This window comes from Grampus griseus (assembly GCF_964374135.1).
Source record: "Grampus griseus genome assembly, chromosome: 1".
NCBI classification, from domain to species: Eukaryota; Metazoa; Chordata; class Mammalia; order Artiodactyla; family Delphinidae; genus Grampus; species Grampus griseus.
In genome coordinates this window covers 18191602-18213574 of record NC_139017.1, presented here as the reverse complement: position 1 = coordinate 18213574, position 21973 = coordinate 18191602, and the positions used below count along the sequence as shown (strand labels likewise).

At 39.5% G+C, this 21973-nt stretch overlaps 1 protein-coding gene across 1 annotated transcript in view; it reads right to left on the bottom strand.

Annotated features, from left to right (window-relative positions):
* IARS2 (isoleucyl-tRNA synthetase 2, mitochondrial) overlaps positions 1-21973 on the bottom strand; it is a 69044-nt gene extending 47071 nt beyond the window's left edge. The window contains exons 1-2 of the mRNA XM_082670435.1: positions 21638-21973; positions 20145-20267 (exon numbers count right to left, since the gene is read on the bottom strand). Of these exons, the coding sequence (XP_082526561.1) occupies positions 20145-20267; positions 21638-21904 (390 nt within the window). The 5' untranslated portion in view covers positions 21905-21973. The remainder of the gene's footprint in view (positions 1-20144; positions 20268-21637) is intronic.

The window sequence follows — 21973 nt, the reverse complement described above, 5'->3', positions numbered from 1 at the left end:
ACAGTGAGAGGCCTGCGTATCGCAAAAAAAAAAAAAAAAAAAAAAAAAACGATGAGATGAATAAAAATGGAAATTCAACATGACAAAATTTGTGGGACACAAGCTACAGGAGTGATGACACAGAAATTTATAGCAATAAAATACATACACTAGAAAAGAATAAAAGTCTGATCAATAATATAAAGTCTTATCTCAAAAACTAGAAAAAGAAAAACAAATGAGCCCAATGCAGGCAGAAGCAAGGAAACAATAAAAAAAACCAGAAATTGATGAAATTAAGAACAGAAAAATAAAAGAAAATTCAATGCAACAGAATTTGACTTCAGGCATGACAGTGTAAAAAAGCTACATGGATGGGATTGCCAGGAAAACTGGTGAAAATAATTTAAAACCCTAATCATTTAAAGCTTCTGGAGGGACTTCCCTGGTGGCGCAGTGGTTAAGAATCCCCCTGCCAATGCAGGGGACACAGGTTCAAGCCCTGGTCCGGGAAGATCCCACATGTCACGGAGCAACTAAGTCCGTGCGCCACAACTACTGAGCCTGCACTGTACAGCCCGTGAGCCACAACTACTGAAGCCCACGCACCTGCAGCCCGTGCTCTGCAACAAGAAAAGCCACAGCAACGAGAAGCCCGTGCACCCCAACAAAGAGTAGCCCCCACTCGCTGCAACCAAGACCCAACACCCAGCCATAAGTAAGTAAATAAATAAATTTATATTTAAAAATAAATAAAGCTTCTGGAAATGGTCCTAAGGGCATACAGCAAAGGAAGAAATATCTAAACAAGAAAAATGCCATGAAAGTTTGGCAAGAAAAATGAGAACCAAGACCACTCCCTCCCTCCAGTCTGCCAGCTCTGTGAGGCCGACTCCACTCCAGACCGTGCAGCCAAGGACACAGGGATCCTGGGGAGAGCAGGGGGTCGGCATTTATGATCCTGTCCACCTACCTGTTGCTGAGGCTACAAGGTCGAGATTCTCTACTTCTAAGACCCCACTCATGGAACAGAAACTTTACCGTGTGTGAGAGTCTGCTGGGAATACTGGAGCTCTAATCACCCTTGTTTGGGCTCATGAAATGGTGGTTCCACACCCGGAAAGGCAGTTCAAGAAGATGTCAGGCTAGTGACCCTCCCCATGGGTGCTCAGCTCCAAAAGTCGGGGTGTCTCTCACACAGAAGTGTAGTTTCCCCCACTCCCAGTTCCAGAGCCCTGCCTGGCAGGTTCTGCCCGGGGGAAGGAGAAGCGGGCAGTAAAACAAATAGCTCTTACTCTCCTCCCAGCAACAGAGCAAGGAGAGGTTCAGGCCTAAGAGGGCTCTGAACAAGAGTAGAGGCTGTGGTGAAAGGTAATTGGGAAAAGGTTCATAGATTCAAGATGACAGAGCTAAACTCTAGGCCAGCTCATTTGCAGGAGAGAAGATGGCTGGGAGGAGTCCTCCTGAGATCAGAACAAGAATCAAAGACTGACCTCAGGAACCAATACTTCAAAGGACCCCAAATTTGATTGAATTAGTCTACAAAACAGTTTATGCCCAAGGGCACTGTTGAAAACAACAGAGCCAAGAGCTGGAAAATTTCAGAACAAAACAGATGGGTGTTGGCAGGGAAAGAGGATGGGAGCTCTGCCCAAACCACTATCCTCTGAGGGTGACTGAGCATACCCAAAGCTGCTCCTCCCTGGGAAACAACATCAGAGGCTTAACACTAGAGAAACACGGGACAGGGTGGGACCAGACCTCATGAAAATAACCCTGCCAGTCACCAAACATATAAACAAGCAAATTACAATGAAAAGCCAGGGCAGGAAGCAGGCGGTGGCAGAAAGACCAATATACAGACTTATTATATTACTAGAATGCCTAATTTCCAAGAACAAAAAAAATTACAAGACATACAAAGAAACACAAAAGTATGGCATATAAACTGAAAAAAAAAGCAGGCAACATCAACTACCTATGAGGGCAACCAAATGTCAGGTTAACAGAAAAAGAATTCAAGACTACCATTATAAACATGTATAAAGGGGAATTCCCTGGCAGTTCAGTGGTTAGGACTCGGCACTTTCACTGCTGTGGGCCTAGCTTCGATCCCTGGTTGGGGAACTAAGATCTCACAAGCCACTTGGCATGGCCAAAAAAAAAAAACAATGCGTAAAGAACTTAAAAGGAAACTAGGATTAAAGAGATAAAGGGAGGAATGATAATGATATCATATCAATAGAAAATATCAATAAAGAGACAGAAATTGCTATTTTTGTCAAAAAGACCAAAAGGGGAATTCCGGAGTTGAAAATAATAGCTGAAACAAAGAATTCCCTAGAGGGGCTCAACAGTATATATGAACTGGCAAAAGAAATAACTAGTGAATGTGAATACAGAGCAACAGAGATTACATAAAACAAAGAAAAAACAGAAAAAAGAACAGAAAAAAATGATCAGAGCCTCACAGAAATGTGGAACATGCATATTCAGTATACGAACATAATGGAAGGAATGGGAGTTTCAGAAGAAAGGAAAGGAGCTTAAAAATATACAAAAAAAAAGGGGACCTTCAAGATGGCGGAGGAGTAAGACGTGGAGATCACCTTCTTCCCCACAAATACATCACAAATACATCTACACGTGGAACAACTCCTACAGAACAGCTACTGAACGATGGCAGAAGACCTCAGACTTCCCAAAAGGCAAGAAACTCCCCTCGTACCTGGGTAGGGAAAAAGAAAAAAGAATAAACAGAGACAAAAGAATAGGGACGGGACCTGCACCTCCGGGAGGGAGCTGAGACGGACGAAAGTTTCCACACACTAGGAAGCCCCTTCACTGGCGGAGACCGGGGTGGGAGGGGGGGGTGACAGGGGCGGGGAGGGGGGAAGCTTCGGAGCCGCGGAGGAGAGCGCAGCATCAGGGGCGCGGAGGACAAAGCGGAGAGATTCCCGCACAGAGGATCGGTGCCGACCAGCACTCACCAGCCCGAGAGGCTTGTCTGCTCACCCGCCGGGGCTGGCGGGGCTGGGAGCTGAGGCTCGGGCTTCTGTCGGAGTGCAGGGAGAGGACTGGGGTTGGCGGCGTGAACACAGCCTGCAGGGGGTTAGTGCACCACGGCTAGCCGGGAGGGAGTCCGAGAAAAGTCTGGAGCTGCCGAAGAGACTTTTTCTTGCCTCTTTGCTTCCTGGTGCGCTAGGAGAGGGGATTAAGAGCCCTGCTTAAAGGAGCTCCAGAGACGGGCGCAAGCCGCAGCTATCAGCGGGGACCCCAGAGGCGGGCATGAGACGCTAAGGCTGCTGCCGCCGCCACCAAGAAGACTGTCTGCAAGCACAGGTCACTATCCACACCGCCCCTCCCGGGAGCCTGTGCAGCCCGCCACTGCCAGGGTCCCGTGATCCTGGGACAACTTCCCCGGGAGAACGCACAGCGCGCCTCAGGCTGGTGCAACGTCACGTTGGCCTCTGCTGCGCAGGCTCGCCCGGAATTCCATACCCCTCCCTCCCCCCGACCTGAGTGAGCCAGAGCCCCCGAATCAGCGGCTCCTTTAACCCTGTCCAGTATGAGCGAAGAACAGACGCCCTCAGGAGACCTACACGAAGAGGCGGGGCCGGTCCAAAGCTGAACCTCAGGAGCTGTGCAAACAAAGAAGAGAAAGGGAAATCTCTCCCAGCAGCCTCAGGAGCAGCAGATTAAAGCTCCACAGTCAACTTGATACACCTACCCTGCATCTCTGGAATACCTGAATAGACAACGAATCATACCAAAATTGAGGCAGTGGACTTTGGGAGCAACTGTAGACCTGGGGTTTGCTTTCTGCATTTAATTTGTTTCTGGTTTTATGTTTATCTTAGTTTAGTATTTAGAGATTATTAACATTGGTAGATTTGTTTACTAATTTGGCTGCTCTCTTCCTTTTTACACACACACACACACACACACATATATACATACATATTTTTTGCCCCTTTTTCTGAGTGTGTATGTGTATGCTTCTTTGTGTGATTTGCTGTATAGCTCTGCTTTTACCATCTGTCCCAGGGTTCTACCCGTCCATCTTTTTTTGGTTTTTTTTAGTATAGTTTTCAGCACTTCTTATCATTCGTGGACTGTTTTTTTTTTGGTTTGGTTGCTCTCTTCTTTCTTACTTTCTGTTTTTTTATTATTATTACTTTCCTATATATTTTTATTTTATTTTATTTTATTTTATTTTGCGGTACGCGGGCCTCTCATTGCTGTGGCCTCTCCCGTTGCGGAGCACAGGCTCCGGACGCGCAGGCTCAGTGGCCATGGCTCACGCGCCCAGCCGTTCTGCGGCATGTGGGATCCTCCCAGACCGGGGTACGAACCCGCGTCCCCTGCATCAGCAGGCGGACTCTCAACCACTGCGCCACCAGGGAAGCCCTATTTTTATTTTTAATAATGTATTTTTTTTTACTTTTTATTTTAATAACTTTTTCTTTTCTTTCTTTCTCTCTCCCTCCTTCCCCTCTTCCCCCTCCCTCCCTCTGTCTGTCTGTCTCTCCCTCTCTCTTTCTTTCTTTACTCCCTTTTCTTCTGAGCTGTGTGGCTGACAAGGTCTTGGTGCTCCGGCCAGGTGTCAGGCCTGAGCATCTGAGGTGGGAGAGCTGAGTTCAGGACATTGGTCCACCAGAGATCTCCAAGCCCCACGTAATATCAAGCAGTGAAAGCTCTCCCAGAGACCTCCATCTCAACGCTAAGACCCAGCTCCACTCAACGACCAGCAAGCTACAGTGCTGGACACCCTATGCCAAGCAACTAGCAAGACAAAAACACAACCCCACCCATTAGCAGAGAGGCTGACTAAAATTATAATAAGGTGACAGACACCCGAAAACACACCACCGGAAGCGGTCCTGCCGACCAGAAAGACAAGATCCAGCCTCATCCACCAGAACACAGGCACTGGTCCCCTCCACCAGGAAGCCTACACAACCCACTGACCCAACCTTACCCACTGGGGGCAGACACCAAAAATAACAGGAATTATGAACCTGCAGCCTGCAAAAAGGAGACCCCAAACACAGTAAGTTAAGTAAAATGAGAAGACAAATACACAGCGGATGAAGGAGCAAGATAAAAACCCACCAGACCAAACAAATGAAGGGGAAATAGGCAGCCTACCTGAAAAAGAGTTCAGAGTAATGACAGTAAAGATGATCCAAAATCCCGGAAATAGAATGGAGAAAATACAAGAAACGTTTAACAAGGACCTAGACGAACTAAAGAGCAAACAAACATTGATGAAAAACAATAAATGAAATTATAAATTCTCTAGAACGAATCAATAGCAGAATAACTCAGGCAGAAGAAAGGATAAGTGACCTGGAAGATAAAATAGTGGAAATAACGACCACAGAGCAGAATAAAGAAAAAAGAATGAAAAGAGTTGAGGACAGTCTCAGAGACCTCTGGGACAACATTAAACGCAACAGCATTCAAATTATAGGGGTCCCAGAAGAAGAAGAGAAAAAGAAAGGGACTGAGAAAATATTTGAAGAGATTATAGTTGAAAACTTCCCTAACACGGGAAAGGAAATAGTCAATCAAGTCCAGGAAGTGCAGACAGTCCCATACAGGATAAATCCAAGGAGAAACATGCCAGGACACATATTACTCAAACTATCAAAAATTAAATACAAAGAAAAAATATTAAAAGCAGCAAGGGAAAAGCAACAAATAATATACAAGGGAATCCCAATAAGGTTAACAGCTGATATTTCAGCAGAAACTCTACAAGCCAGAAGGGAGTGGCGGGACATATTTAAAGTGATGAAAGGGGAAAACCTACAAGCAAGATTACTCTACCCAGCAAGGATCTCATTCAGATTCTATGGAGAAATTAAAAGCTTTACAGACAAGCAAAAGCTAAGAGAATTCAGCACCACCTAGCTTTACAACAAATGCTAAAGGAACTTCTCTAGGCAGGAAACACAAGAGAAGGAAAAGACCTACAATAACAAACCCAAAACAATTAAGAAAATGGTAATAGGAAAATACATATCGTTAACTACCTTAAAGGTAAGTGGATTAAATGCTCCAACCAAAGACATACTCTGGCTGAATGGATACAAAAACAAGAGGTATATAATTGCTGTCTACAAGAGAGCCACTTCAAACCTAGGGACACATACAGACTGAAAGTGAGGGGATGGAAAAAGATATTCTATGCAAATGGAAATCAAAAGAAAGCTGGAGTAGCAATTCTCAATTCAGACAAAACAAACTTTAAAATAAAGACTATTACAAGAGACAAAGAAGGACAATACGTAATGATCAAGGGATCAATCCAACAAGAAGATATAACAATTGTAAATATTTATTCACTTAACACAGGAGCACCTCAGTACATAAGGCAAATGCTAACAGCCACAAAAGGGGAAATTGACAGTAACACAACAATAGTAGGGAACTTTAACACCCCACTTTCACCAATGGACAGACTAACCGAAATGAAAATAAATAAACACAAGCTTTAAATGATACACTAAACAAGATGGACTTAATTGGTATTTAAAAGACATTGCATCCAAAAACAACAGAATACACTTTCTTCTCAAGTGCTCATGGAACATTCTCCAGGATAGATCATATTTTCGGTCACAAATCAAGTCTTGGTAAATTTAAGAAAACTGAAATCATATCAAGTATCTTTTCCAGCCACAACGCTATGAGACTAGATATCAATTACAGGAAAAAGTCTCTAAAAAACAACAAACACACGGAGGTTAAACAATACACTACTAAATAACCAGGAGAACACTGAAGAAATCAAAGAGAAAATCAAAAAATACCCAGAAACAAATGACAGTGAAAACATGATGACCCAAAACCTATGGGATGCAGCAAAAGCAGTTCTAAGAGGGAAGTTTATAGCAATACAATCCTACCTCAAGAAACAAGAAAAATCTCAAATAAACCACCTAAACTTACACCTAAAGCAAGCAGAGAAAGAAGAACAAAAAAAACCCCAAAGTTAGCAGAAGGAAAGAAACCATAAAGTTCAGATCAGAAATAAATTATAAAAGAAATGAAGGAAACAATAGCAAATATAAATAAAACTAAAAGCTGATTCTTTGAGAATATAAACATAATTCTATGATAAACTATTAGCCAGACTCACCAAGAAAAAAAGAGAGAAGGCTCAAATCAACAGAATTATAAATGAAGAAAGAGCAGTAACAACTGACACTGCAGAAATCCAAAGGATCATGAGAGATTACTACTAGCAACTATATGCCAATAAAATGGACAACCTGGAAGAAATGGACAAATTCCTACAAAAGGACAACCTTCCAAGACTAAACCAGGAAAAATAGAAAATATAAACAGATCAATCACAAGCACTGAAATTAAAACTGTGATGAAAAATCTTCCAACAAACAAAATCCCAGGACCAGGTGGCTTCACAGGTAAATTCTATCAAACATTTAGAGAAGAGCTAATACCTATCCTTCTCAAACTCTTCCAAATTATAGCAGAGGGAGGAACACTCCCAAACTCATTCTACAAGGCCACCATCACCCTGATACCAAAACCAAAGATGTCACAAAAAAAGAAAACTACAGGCCAATATCACTGATGAACGTAGATGCAAAATTCCTCAACAAAATACTAGGAAACAGAATCCAAAAACACATTAAAAGGATCATACACCATGATCAAGTGGGGTTTCTCCCAGGAATGCAAGGATTCTTCAGTATACACAAATCAATCAATGTGATAAGCCATATTAACAAATTGAAGGGGAAAAACCATATGATCATCTCAATAGATGCAGAAAAAGCTTTCGACAAACTTCAACAACCATTTATTATAAAAAACCTCCGGAAAGTAGGCATAGAGGGAACTTACCTCAACATAATAAAGACCATATATGACAAACCCACAGCCAACATCATCCTCAGTGGTGAAAAAACGAAACCATTTCCTCTAAGATCAGGAACAAGAAAAGGTTGCCCACTCTCACCACTAGTACTCAACATAGTTTTGGAAGTTTTAGCAGAAGCAGTTAGAGAAAAAAAAGAAATAAATGGAATTCAAATTGGAAAAGAAGTAAAGCTGTCACTGTTTCCAGATGACATGATACTATACACAGAGAATCCTGAAGATGCTACAAGAAAACTACTAGAGCTAATCAATGAATTTGGTAAAGTAGTAGGATACAAAATTAATGCACAGAAATCTCTTGCATTCCTATACACTAATGATAAAAAAACTGAAAGAGAAATTAAGGAACCACTCCCATTTACCACTGCAACAAAAAGAATCAAATACCTAGGAATAAACCTACCTAAGGAGACAAAAGCCCTGTATGCAGAAAACTATAAGACACTGATGAAAGAAATTAAAGATGATATAAACAGATGGGAGAGATATACCATGTTCTTGAATTGGAAGAATGAAGACTGTGAAAATGACTGAACTACTCAAAGCAATCTACACATTCAATGCAATCCCTATCAAACTACCAATGGCATTTTTCACAGAACTAGAACAAAAAATTTCACAATTTGTATGGAAACACAAGACTCCAAACAGCCATAGCAATGTTAAGAAAGGAAAACAGAGCTGGAGGAATCAGGCTCCCTGAATTCAGACTGTACTGCAAAGCTACAGTAATCAAGACAGTATGGTACTGGCACAAAAATAGAAATATAAGGGCTTCCCTGGTGGCGCAGTGGTTGAGAGTCCACCTGCCGATGCAGGGGACATGGGTTCGTGCCCCGGTCTGGGAAGATCCCACATGCCACGGAGCGGCTGGGCCCATGAGCCATGGCCGCTGAGGCTGCGCATCCGGAAGGGGCCACAACAGTGAGAGGCCCATGTAAAAAAAAAAAAAAAAAAAAAAAAAAAAAAATCCCTTCAGCCACTCTGTTTTTCCCAAAAAAAAAAAAAAAAAAAAAGAAATATAGATCAATGGAACAGGAGAGAAAGCCCAGAGATAAACCCATGCACATATGGTCACCCTACCTTTGATAAAGGAGGCAAGAGTATACAATAGAGAAAAGACAGCCTCTTCAATAAGTGGTGCTGGGAGAAGTAGACAGCTACAAGTAAAAGAATGAAATTAGAACACTCTCTGACACCATACAGAAAAAAAACTCAAAATGTATTAGAGACCTAAATGTAAGGCCAGACACTATAAAACTCTTAGAGGAAAACATAGGCATAACACTCTGTGACATAAATCACAGCAAGATCTTTTTTGACCCACCTCCTAGAGAAATGGAAATAAGAACAAAAATAAACAAATGGGACCTAATGAAACTTAAAAGCTTTTGCACAGCAAAAGAATCCATAGAAAAGATGAAAAGACAACCCTCAGAATGGGAGAAAATATTTGCAAAAGAAGCAACTGACAGAGGATTAATCTCTAAAATATGCAAGCAGCTCATGCAGCTCAATATCAGCATCAAAAAAACAAATAACCCAATCCAGAAATGGGCAGAAGACCTAACCAGACATTTCTCCAAAGAAGATATACAGATTGCCAACACACACATGAAATGATGCTCAACATCACTATTAGAGAAATGCAAATCAAAACTACCATGAGGTATCACCTCACAGCAGTCAGAATAGCCATCATCAAAAAATCCACAAACAATAAATGCTGGAGAGGGTGTGGAGAAAAGGGAACCCTCTTGCACTGTTGGTGGGGATGTAAATTGATACAGCCACTATGGAGAACAGTATGGAGGTTCCTTAGAAAACTAAAAATAGAACTGTCATATGACCCAGCAATCCCACTACTGGGCATATACCCTGAGCAAACCATAATTCAAAAAGAGTCATGTACCACAATGTTCATTGCAGCTCTATTTACAATAGCCAGGATATGGCCGCAACCTAAGTGTCCATCGACAGATGAATGGATAAAGAAGACGTGGCGCATATATACAATGGAATATTACTCAGCCATAAAAAGAAACGAAATTGAGTTATCTGTAGTGAGGTGGATGGACCTAGAGTCTGTCATACAGAGTCAAGTAAGTCAGAAAGAGAAAAATAAATACCAAATGCTAACACATATATATGGAATCTAAAGAAAAAAAAAATGGTTCTAAGAACCTAGGGGCAGGACAGGAATAAAAATGCAGATGTAGATGTAGAGAATGGACCTGAGGACATGGGGAGGGGGAAGGGTAAGCTGGGACAAAGTGAGAGAGTGGCATGGACTTATATATACTACCAAATGTAAAACAGATAGCTAGTGGGAAGCAGCCGCATAGCACAGGGAGATCAGCTCGGTGCTTTGTGACCACCTAGAGGGGTGTGATAGGGTGGGTAGGAGGGAGATGCAAGAGGGAAGGAGATATGGGGATATATATATATATATATATATATATATATATATATATATATATATAGCTGTTTCACTTTGTTATAAAGCAGAAACTACCACACCATCATAAAGCAATTATACTCCATTAAAGATGTTAAAAAAATTTTTTAAATATATACAAAAAAATAATAGTTGACAATTTCTGAAATTTACTGAAAAACACTAACCTACTCAACCAGAAAGCCAAATGAAGTCCAAGAAGAATAAACACAGACGAATCCAAGCAAAGATACATTAAAAATGCTGGAAGTGAGAAATTAGAAAACCTTGAAAGCAGCAAGAGAAAAAAAGACTATCTACAAGAGAACCCCAATAACACTAACAGCTGAGTTGTCAGCAGAAACAACGTAGGGCAGAGAGCAGTGGGATCACGTATTGAAAGTGCTCAAAGAAAACATTCTCAACCAAGAATCCTACATCCAGCAGAGCTAAATTGAAAAAATGGAAGCAAGATAAAGCCACTCTTTTATTTAAAAAAAAAAAAAAAGAAAGAAAAAAAGAGAAAGAGAGAGAGGGAATGAATTTGTTGCTGCAGACCCATCTCATAGGAAAGGACATGAGAGGATGTTTTTCAGGCTAAAAGCAAGTGCCCACAGATGGTAATTCAAATCCACAGGAAAAAAACATTCCATAAGATGTTACAGAAAAACCCTGAACGAAGTTTTTGGCCAACTGAATACTCTCTTCTCCTAACTGGTGTAAAAGGCAAATGTTCAAAAATATGTATGTAATGTGTTGTCCAGTGTAAAACATACAGAAATATAATATATTTGCTGATAACAGCACAAAGGAGGTATATATGAGAAAGGCTGCGTTGGGCTAAGAAAATGACTACAGATGGGAATGTAATTTGGTGCTGCCACTATGGAAAATAGCATGGAGTTTCCTCAAAAAATTAAAATAGAACTATGATATGATCCATCAATTCCATTTCTGGGTATTTATCTGAAGGAAATGAAAACACTTGGAAATATATGTGCACCCCCATGTTCACTGCCCCATTATTTACAACAGTCAAGGCAGGGAAACAACCTAAGTACCCATTGATGGATGAATGAATATGGAAAATGTGGTCTATATATACAATGGAATATTATTCAGCCATAAAAAAGAAGAAAATCCTGCTATTTGCAACAACATAGATGGAACTTGAGAGTGTTATGCTAAATAAAGTAAGTCAGACAAAGAAAAGCAGATACCCTATGATCTAACTTATATGTGGAATATAAAAAAAAATCAAACTCCTAGAAAGATTCTAAGTTTGATGAAATCAAATTTATCTGTTTTTCCTCTTATATATCATGGATTTTTTAAAAAATCAAACAGAGAACAGATTGGTGGTTGCCATAGGTGGGGGCTGGGGGGGTTGGAGATATGGGTGACTGGTCAGAAGGTACAAACTCCAAATTATAATACTTACCAGCTCTGGGGATGTAAGGTACAGCATGCTGACTATAGTAACAACACTGTATTATATATTTTAAAGTTGCTAAGAGGGTAGATCTTAAAAGTTTTCACCATAAGAAAATAAAAATTTAGAACTATGTGACACAATGGATATTAACTAAACTTACTGTGGTAATCATTTCATTATATGTATATATATATATAATATTATATTATATATAATATATATATAATAAATATATATAATAAATATATATATAAATAAAACGGGGGGTAATTTTTAAAAATTAGTTCTCACAAAAAATTTGCATACTGCTTGCTGTTTACTACCTACCCACACAATTGACCTGGTACCTGCTAATACTCCCAAAATTCAAAGTCAAAAAAATTATTCTAAATTTTAATGTAAAGGCAAAGAAACCAAAATAGCTAAAGCAATTTTGAAAAAAAAAATGGGAAAAATCAGACTACCAAATTTCAAAATTTACTCTACAGCCATAGTAGACAAAACTGTGGTATTTGTGGAAAGAGAGACATACAGAACAAAAAAACCAAACAGAATATCCAGAAATAGGCCCACACAAGTTTGCCCAACTGATTTTTGACATTGGTACAAAAACAATTCATTAGGGAAAAGATAATAATGGTGCTGGAGCAAGTAAACAACCATATGGGAAAAAATAAACCTCAATCTAAGCCTCACACCTTATATAAACCCAAGACAGATCATGGGATTTAAATGTAAAGTGTAAAACTTTTAGGAAAAAAAAAATCTTCAGGACCTCAGGTTAGGCAAAGAGTTCTTAGACATGACACTAAAGGCATGATTCATGAAAGGAAAAACTGATAAATTAGACTTCATCAAAATTTAAAACTTTCAATTTGCAACATACCCTGTTAAGAGGATGAAAACACAAGCTACAGGCTGGGAGAAATAGTTGCAAACCACGTATCCTGGCAAAGATTTAGTACCTAGAATATATTAAAAGCTCTCAAAATAAAATAGTAAAAAATTAAACAATCTAATTAGAAAATGGCCAAAAGACATAAAGAGACATTTCACCAAAGAGGCTCAACAGATGGCAAATAAATAGATGGAGAAGTGTTTAACATCACTAGCCATTAAGGAAATGCAAATTTAAAACCAAAATGGGATACACAGCCATCAGAATGGCTAGAATAAAAAACAGTGACAACACCAAATGCTGCTGACATGCAGAGAAACAAGATCATTCGTACGTTACTGGTAGGAATGTAAAATGCTAAAAGCCACCACTTAAACCAGTTTGGTATTTTCTTAAAAAACTAAACATGCAACTACCATATGACCCAGCAAGTGCAGTCCTGGGCATTTATCCCACAGAAATGAAAACTTACATTCAGACAAAAAACCTATACGTGAATGTTTATAGTAGCTTTATTCCTAATAATATAAAAAACTGGCAACAAGCCAGGTGTTAACAGGTGAATGGTGAAACAACCTGTGGTACATCACACCAAGGGATACCACTCAGCAATAAAACAGACTATTATTGATATGCTCAGTAACCTGGATGAGTCTCAGGGAAATTATGCTGAGTGAAAAAAGTCAATCCCCAAAACTGTATGATTACATTTACACAGCATTCTTGAAATGACAAAAATATAGAAGTAGAGAACAGATTAGTAGTTAGAACAGCTAAAGGAGGTGGTGGGAAAAGAGGGAAATGAATATAGCTATAAAAGGGCATCATGAGGGATTCTTGATGGAAATGTTTGGTATCTTGATTGTATCGATGTCAGCATCCTGGTTGTGATATGGTAGTTTTGCAGGATGTTACCATTGGGGGAAACTGGGTAAAATGTACAAGGAGTCCTCTCTATTTTTTCTTACAAATGCACTTGAATCTACAATTACTTCAAATATAAACTTTAATTAAGACAAAATTTGAATGATATTGCTTTCGAATAGCATGTACTTAAAAAACAATAAAAAAAAAAAACAAGCACTTCAGTTTTGTCCATGAAAAGAAATAAATGCCCTTTTTACCATCTGATGTAATATGTCTAATAATTTGAAAGTGAGCTATCAAGCAGCATAATTTGGCCTCTGTGGAAGCAAACAAACTTAATACTGAGGAATGTGCAATATGTGTAACACATCTCAAATGTTTCAGAAGTTTTCAATACAATTAACTGTTCTAATACATTGTACAATACATATTATAATTCTGCTTTAATAGCAATATTGACTTGTTTAGTGACCAGATTTCTGGTTTTGAAAATACAGACAGATGTCAAAGGTCGTGCCCTCTCCAAATTTTCCATTAAAGTATACATAAAAATAAAGGACTGAAAAAAATAGTGAATAAATTTTGGTACATTCTCTCAGTGGAATGCTACTAACCAATTAAAGACAACTAAAAAGGAATCAATTATTGACATCTATAACAGCACCTACGAGTATCAAAAAATACTACATGAGTTAAAGAAGCCAGACACAAAAGAATATATGTTATGATTCAACCCACCTGAAATTTTACAATGGGAAAAAAAATTAAAGCAATAGAAACCAACACAGTGATGAGGGCAGGGACTCCTCATTCTATGAGGCCAACATTACCCTGATACCAAAACCACACAAGGACACTACTAAAAAAATAAAATTACAGGCCAATATTACTTATGAACACAGAAGCAAAAATCCTCAACAAAATGTTAGCAAAGTGAATTCAATAATTCATTAAAAGGATCATACACCATGATCAAGTAGGATTTATTCCAGGGATGAAAGGATGATTCAGTTTCTGCAAATCAATCAATGTGATACATCACATTAACAGAACAAAGAATAAAAATCATATGATCATTTCACAAGGTGCAGAAAAAGTGTTTGCCAAAATCCATTTATGATAAAACTCTCAACAAACTGGGTATAGAGAGAACATAACCTGAAATAATAAAGGCCATATTTGACAAACCCACAGCTAACATCATACTCAGTGGTGAAAAGCTAAAAGCTTTTCTTCTGAGATCAGGAACAAGACAAGGGTGTCCACTCTTACCACTTTTATTTCAACATAGTAGTAGAAGTCCTAGCCACAGCAATCAGACAAGAAAAAGAAATAAAAGGAATCTAAATCGGAAAGGAAGAAGTAAAACTGTCACTGTTTGCAGATGACATAATACTATATATGGAAAATCCTAAAGATGTCACAAAAAACTATTAGAATTCATCAAGTTCAGTACAGTTGCAGGATACAAAAATAATATACAGAAATCTTTTGCATTTCTTTACACAAACAACAAACTATCAGAAATAGAAATTAAGAAAACAATCTCATTTACAACTGCATTAAAAAGAATAAAATACCTAGGAATAAATCTAAGGTAAAAGATCTGTGCTCCAAAAGCTATGGCACTGATGAAAGAAACTGAAGATGACACAAACAAATGCAAACAAATGGAAAGATATATTCTGCTCATTGATTGGAAGAATATTGTTAAAATGACCATACTACCCAAGACAATCTACAGATTCAATGCAATCCCTATCAAGATACCAACAACATTTTTCACAGAACTAGAACAAATAATTCTAAAATTTATATAGAAACACAAAAGACCCTGAACAGCCAAAACAATCTTGATAAGGAAGAACAAAGCTGGAGGTATCATGCACTCTGATTTCAAACTACACTACAAAGCGACAGTCATCAAAACAGTATGATACTGGAACAAAAAACAGACACATTAATCAATGTAACAGAATAGAGAGCCCAGAAATAAACCCCACATTTATATGGCCAATGAATCTATGACAAAGGAGGCAAAAATGTACAATGGGAAAAAGACAGTCTCTTCAATAAATGATGTAGGGAAAACTGCATAGCTACATGGAAAAGAATGACACTAGACCACTTTCATATACCATATACAGAGATAAACTCAAAATGGATTAAAGACTTGAATTTAAGACTCCTAGACAAAAACAAAGGCAGTAAGCTCTCGGACATGGGTCTTAGCAATGTTTTTTTGGATCTTTCTCCTCAGGCAAGGGCAACAAAAGCAAAAATAAATAGGACTACATCAAACTAAAAAGCTTTTTGCACAGTGAAGGGAACAATCTAGAAAACTAAAAGGCAATCTAGGGAATGGGAGATTTTCAAATGAGATGTCCAATAAGGAGTTAATATACAAAATCTATAAAGAACTCACACAACTCAACAGCAAAAAAAGAAAGAAAAGAAAACACACACACACACACACACACACACACACACACACAAAACTCAACTAAAGAATAGGCAGAGGACCTGAACAGACGTTTTTCCAAAGAAGATATACAGATGGCCAACAGGCACATGAAAAGATACTCAATATCACTAATCATCAGGGAAATGCAAGTCAAAAGCACACTCAGATATCACCTCATACCTGTAAGAATGTCTATTACCAAAGAGACAACAAATAATAAGGACACAGAGAAAAGGGAACCCTTGTCTACTATTGGTAGGAATGTAAATTGATACAACAATTATGGAAGACAGTATGAAAATTCCTCAAAAATTAAAATCAGAACTATCAATACCATACTATTTAGCAATTCCACTTCCAGGTATTTATCTGAAGAGACAAAGACACTAATTTGAAAAGATACACACATTTCCATGTTCACAGCAGCATTATTTACAATAGCAACCTAAGATATGGAAGCAACCTAAGTGTCTATCAATAGATGCATAGATAAAGGGTATGTGGCATATATATAAAATGGAATATTACTCAGCCATAAAAAAACAATAAAATCTTGCCACTTGGGACAACATGAATGGACCTAGAAATAAGTGAAATAAGTTAGACAGAGAAAGACAAATATCGTATGATTTCACTTATATGTGGAATCAAACAAAACAAAACAAACAAATATAAAAAAAAAAAACAGACTCATACAGAGAACAAACTGGTGGTTGCCAGAGGGAAAGGGGGTAGGGTGATGTTCAAAAAGGTGAAAGGAAAGGTGAAAGGGATTCAGAAGTCCAATTTACACTTATAAAATAAATAAGTCACAGGGATGTTATGTACAGTATAGGGAATATAGTAATATTGTAATAAATTGTATCATGACAGCAACCAGACCTACTATGGTGATCATTTTGTACTGTATAAAAATATTGAATCACTATGTTGTACACCTAAAACTAATTAATATTGTAAATCAATTATACTTCAATAAATGTATGTATATATATACACATATATACATGTCTTCTATATCTTGCACTGGGAGATTAACAGATGTATACAGCTGTCATAACTCATCAAACTGAATAATTTAAGATTGGTGCATGTTACCACAGGTTATTCTGGAAAAAAATTTTTGAGAACAATGAAATTATACATTCGTCTAGTACTATGCAAAGGTGCCAGTCTATTTCAAGAGAAAGAGCTTTACATCATAATGTAAGTCAACTCACTGCTTCCGTCATCAAGAAAGTCTTGCTACAAAAATAGTCACTAAACTGTGTGCTTAGTAACCAAGTTGATTTACATTCTGGTTGAAGCTCTCTATTTCAACACAGGCAGGGCTGTAACATACAATTGGATATCAACAGCCGCTCAGCTGGGCTAGCAGCCTGTGGGAGAAGGATGAAAGAAGAAATGGGGCTTAGAACAAGCTTAAACTTGAAAATCCCTTCCATTCCTCTCAAATTCAAAGGAATTTTGTATTCCATTTCATATCATGTGTTACAGTCTGAATGTCTGTGTGTCCCCAAAACCCCTCCTTTCATATGTTAGAGCCATAACCCTCAATGTGTTGGGAAATGAAATTTTGGGGGTAGTTAGGGTTAGATGATGTCATAAGAGTGGGGCTCTAATGATGGAAACAGTGCCCTTATAAGAAAAGCGTTCTTCCCCTCTCCCCTTCTTCCCTCCACCACCCCCTACCCCCATGTGAGGACACAGTGAGAAGGTAGCTTTCTGTAAGCAAGGAAGAGAGCCAAGATCAGCTGGCACCTTAATCTTGGACTTCCCAGCCTCCAGAACTGTAAGAAATAAATGTATGTTTGTTAAGCCACTCAGTCTAAGGTATTTTGTTATAGCAGCCCAAGCAGATTAATATGTATCTTAACATAAAATGGTTTTGAATAACTGGTTAAATATCTTTTTTCTCCCAAACTACAAATAAAATTGATATTATGGGAAGATATACCACACTTACCCTAGTTTTAAAAATACCACCCAAGACTGGGGTATCATAATACCTTAAATGGATCAATCACATACCTGCCTATTTTATTTTATCTTATTTTATTTTTTAATTTAATTTTTCTTTAATTTTCTTTATTTTATTCTATGCTATTCTATTTATTTATTTCTGGCCTTGTGATGCGGCTTGCAGGATCTTAGATCCCCTACCAGGGACTGAACTCAGGACCCCGGCAGTGAGAGCCCCGAATCCTAACCACTGGACCACCAGGGAATTCCCATGCCTCTTATTTTAAATAGAAAAACAAGGTTTAATTTATAAAAGTGCTCAAACATATCCATTGTAAATATTGGATGATACCCATAATGCAAGAACAGAAGGAAAAAATTACACGCCATTTTGTCTACAAATGGGGGCATTTTGGGCTTCCCTGGTGGCGCAGTGGTTGAGAATCCGCCTGCCGATGCAGGGGACACGGGTTCATGCCCCGGTCCGGGAAGATCCCACGTGCCGCGGATTGGCTGGGCCTGTGAGCCATGGCCGCTGAGCCTGTGCGTCTGGAGCCTGTGCTCCACAACGGGAGAGGCCACAACAGTGGGAGGCCCGTGTACCGCAAAAAAAAAAAAAAAAAAAAAAAAAAGGAGTATTTCAAGGAGTCTTACAAGGCTCATCCAAGTACCTGAGTAAGTTGAATAAAAGGGAAAAAAAATTCTGACTGGATGCTAGAAATTAAGATTTAGATACTCTTCTAGACTCAAAAGGAACACTGATGTCAAGCAACAAAATCACTGCTTTGCAAAAGGCATGCATGTGTAATTACTGCTCTACTTGGCAAAAAAGTCTCTTGGGGTTCTGTAGGGGGTGGGAGGGAATGCCAAATGAATTTAAAAAGTCAAGGAGAGTACTAATATAAAATGATTTAACCTAAGGTAGGTGAAAAATAAGAATCAGTAAAGAAAGGTCAGCTGATAAATAGCCTGTAATAAAAACAACTGTTTCCTGGAAAGCAGACCACTTAACTACTATTACCTCAGCATAACCATGAAGCAAGCTATAACCATTCTTACTCTTCATGGTAGAAAGCAGAGAAAGCCTACGTGACATTCAGGGAAGTCAAGTGAGTTCTCTTAGAGGAGAACCTAAATTTCTCACTCAATTCATTTACTATTTAAAATGCACCTAGCAGCCACCCCTCAAAAACAAAACAAAATGCAACCCTGAACTGTATAGGGTGATGACCTATCACTTTACATATCCAGTATGGACCTCTCGCCTCCAACTGCCTATTTAATATCTCCACCTGCACGTCTCATCTTGTCTCAAGGGAAACATGCCCAGGTCTGAACTCCTGACTTCTTCCCCCAAACTGATCTTCCCAGTCTTCTCCATCTCAGGTAAGAGCTCTTCTGACTTTCTAAGTGCTCGAGATGCTTCTTGGAGGCATCCTTGACTCTTCTCATTTTCTCACCCCACACATCTAATCCATCAGCAAATCCTGTCAGCTCTACCTCCAAACTATACCCAGAACCTGACTATTTCTCACACCACTTTCATGGCTTCAACCCTGGTCAAAATGGCCATCATCTCTCTCCTGAATTATGCACTAGTCCCCTTCTTAGTCTCCCTATTTCCAAACTCCCTCTACCTCTACAGTCTATTGCTCACACAGCAGCCAAGAATGACCTCATCACCTCTCAAAGGCCCCACCTCCAAATACTACCACATTAGGGATTAGGTTTCAACGTATTATTCGCAGGGGGCGGGAGCCAGGACGACACACAGACAAATATTCAGTCTATAGCAGTTGCTATATTATCTAACATATTAAATATTTTATTTATCTTATTATGCCTTCCTGTTTAGAGCACAAGCTCCATAAAGCCAGGACTTATCCTTATTTTGTTCACTGCTATTCCCAGAGTCTAAACAATACCTGGCACATAATAGGCGCTCAATAATGATTTACTGAATAAAATGATACTTACTAACATAAAATAAGTTCAAAGCAAATACAAGTGATGTTATTTTTCACACAGTACTGAAACTGTTTATTGCTACTTTCTATTAAGACATTTTAGTTTAAGTATGCCAATGCAAATTTACATAACTGTCATAAAACTAGAATATACTCTTTTGCAAAGTGTATTTAAATAAAGGTGTTCCCTCAAGTCTTGTAACCTAAATTATAATTACCTTATTTAAAGCATGTCCAACATGAGGGTCACCATTTGCATAAGGAGGTCCATCGTGAAGACAAAACTCTGTCTTCACTTTTCTTTCTCTTTGCCATGAATAAAGTTCCAAAAATCCACATTTCTGTTTAAAAAGAACAATAATGTCTGAACATCATGTAAATACATACTCCTGAATCTTACCATAAATAACAACCAACACTTGCTTATTTCCTATCCCATTCTAATGTATTCAACTCTAAAACACAAATAGTGAGGTTACTAAAATGCACATCTGAGTATTCATCTTTTAATACTTTTGAATAGCTTCTCCGTAGACTTCAGTTTAAAGTCTAAGTGCTTTATAAACGTATACAGGACCCTACAAAGGTTTAGTACCACTAAGTTCTTGGGCAGTCTCTCAGCACTCCCCACCCTCCACTCCATGGTGAAGGACCTGAAGATCCCCCATCTCTCTCTCTCTCTCTCTCTCTCTCTCTCTCTCTCACACACACACACACACAAACACACACACACACACACCTACTCACATCTTATTTCTGCTATCCTTTGGCCTCAACACTTGCTACTCTCTTAATTTGGAATAACACTGATTGTAATCCCACTCTCCTTCCCCCACTTGCTGTGTAACCTTGACCAAGTCATTTTGCCTTTGTAGGCCTATTCCCTCATCTGAAAAAAATGTTAATAATATCCAACTCACCGAGCTAGTGTGAAGATTATACGAGAAAATATCTGCAACTGTCACAGTTCCAGAAATACAGAAGGTACTGGATAAAACGCTTTAAAAAATTAGATGGCCAAAACAGGTTTGTGAGTCTAGAACTCTGAGAGCTGTCATAAGAATATTTAATCTAAGCATATTTACTTAGACAATACATCCAAAATATCAGGGATTTTAAAGACTCTATAATTACACAAACTAACAAGTGAATCTCTGCCCTTAGAAAATTCAGTCTAATACAGGACACAGAGGCACAGTTTAGGAAGCGGACTCTGAGGAAGTAACCACAGCTACCTGACCTTTCAAACAAGCCGTAATTCCAACTAGGGACCTACTGATACCACAAGAGTGAGCTTCAACTTCTCATAATCGAATTTTTATTTATATGTGTACATGTTAATTTACTTTTTAAAAGCCACTGGAAAAGCGTTCAAATTCGACTGGTTCTGTCTAAACTAAAACTGGGACTTCTATTCCATCCGTGCTGAGCATCGCTGGTTCCCCCTTAGCATTCCGCTCTGGAACCGGCCACCTCTATGGTACTTGCCTAGAGGTTTGTGCACTTCTGTTTTCACCCAATACAACCTGTGGGAAGCGCATGATTTCCACTGACCTGGTCGCAATACCCCCGGCCCAAAAGGGCCTGGAGCCTGCGGCCGGGTCCCGCCCCACCCGGGGTGTGAGTGGCCCGGGCGTGGCTCCGGGAAGGGCCCGTGTCCCCCCTCCCGAGGACCCCTCCCGGCCCGCGCCGCGCACAGGCCGGCCCGTACCTGTTGGACCTCCAGCTCCGTGTCGGGCTGCTGGCGGCCCAGCAGCTTCATGGGGAAGCTGGTCTGCGGCAGCAACACCGTGTCCCGATAGCTGCCATTACTCGAATTCTGCAGCTGGTTACTGGCCCCGGTGACTGACCGCACCAAAAGCCTCCTCGTCGCCCCTCGCCAGCCAGGCCGACGAGGAAGGCGGGGCGGCACCCACAAATTCCGGGCCACGGCCAGGGCCGCTGCTCCCGGCCCGCGAGGGCGCAGCCCGCACCGCATGGCGAGCCAAGCCAACCCCAGGCTCCGGAGAGGCGCCGGGGCCTAGCTTCCCGCCCGGCTCTGGGGAAG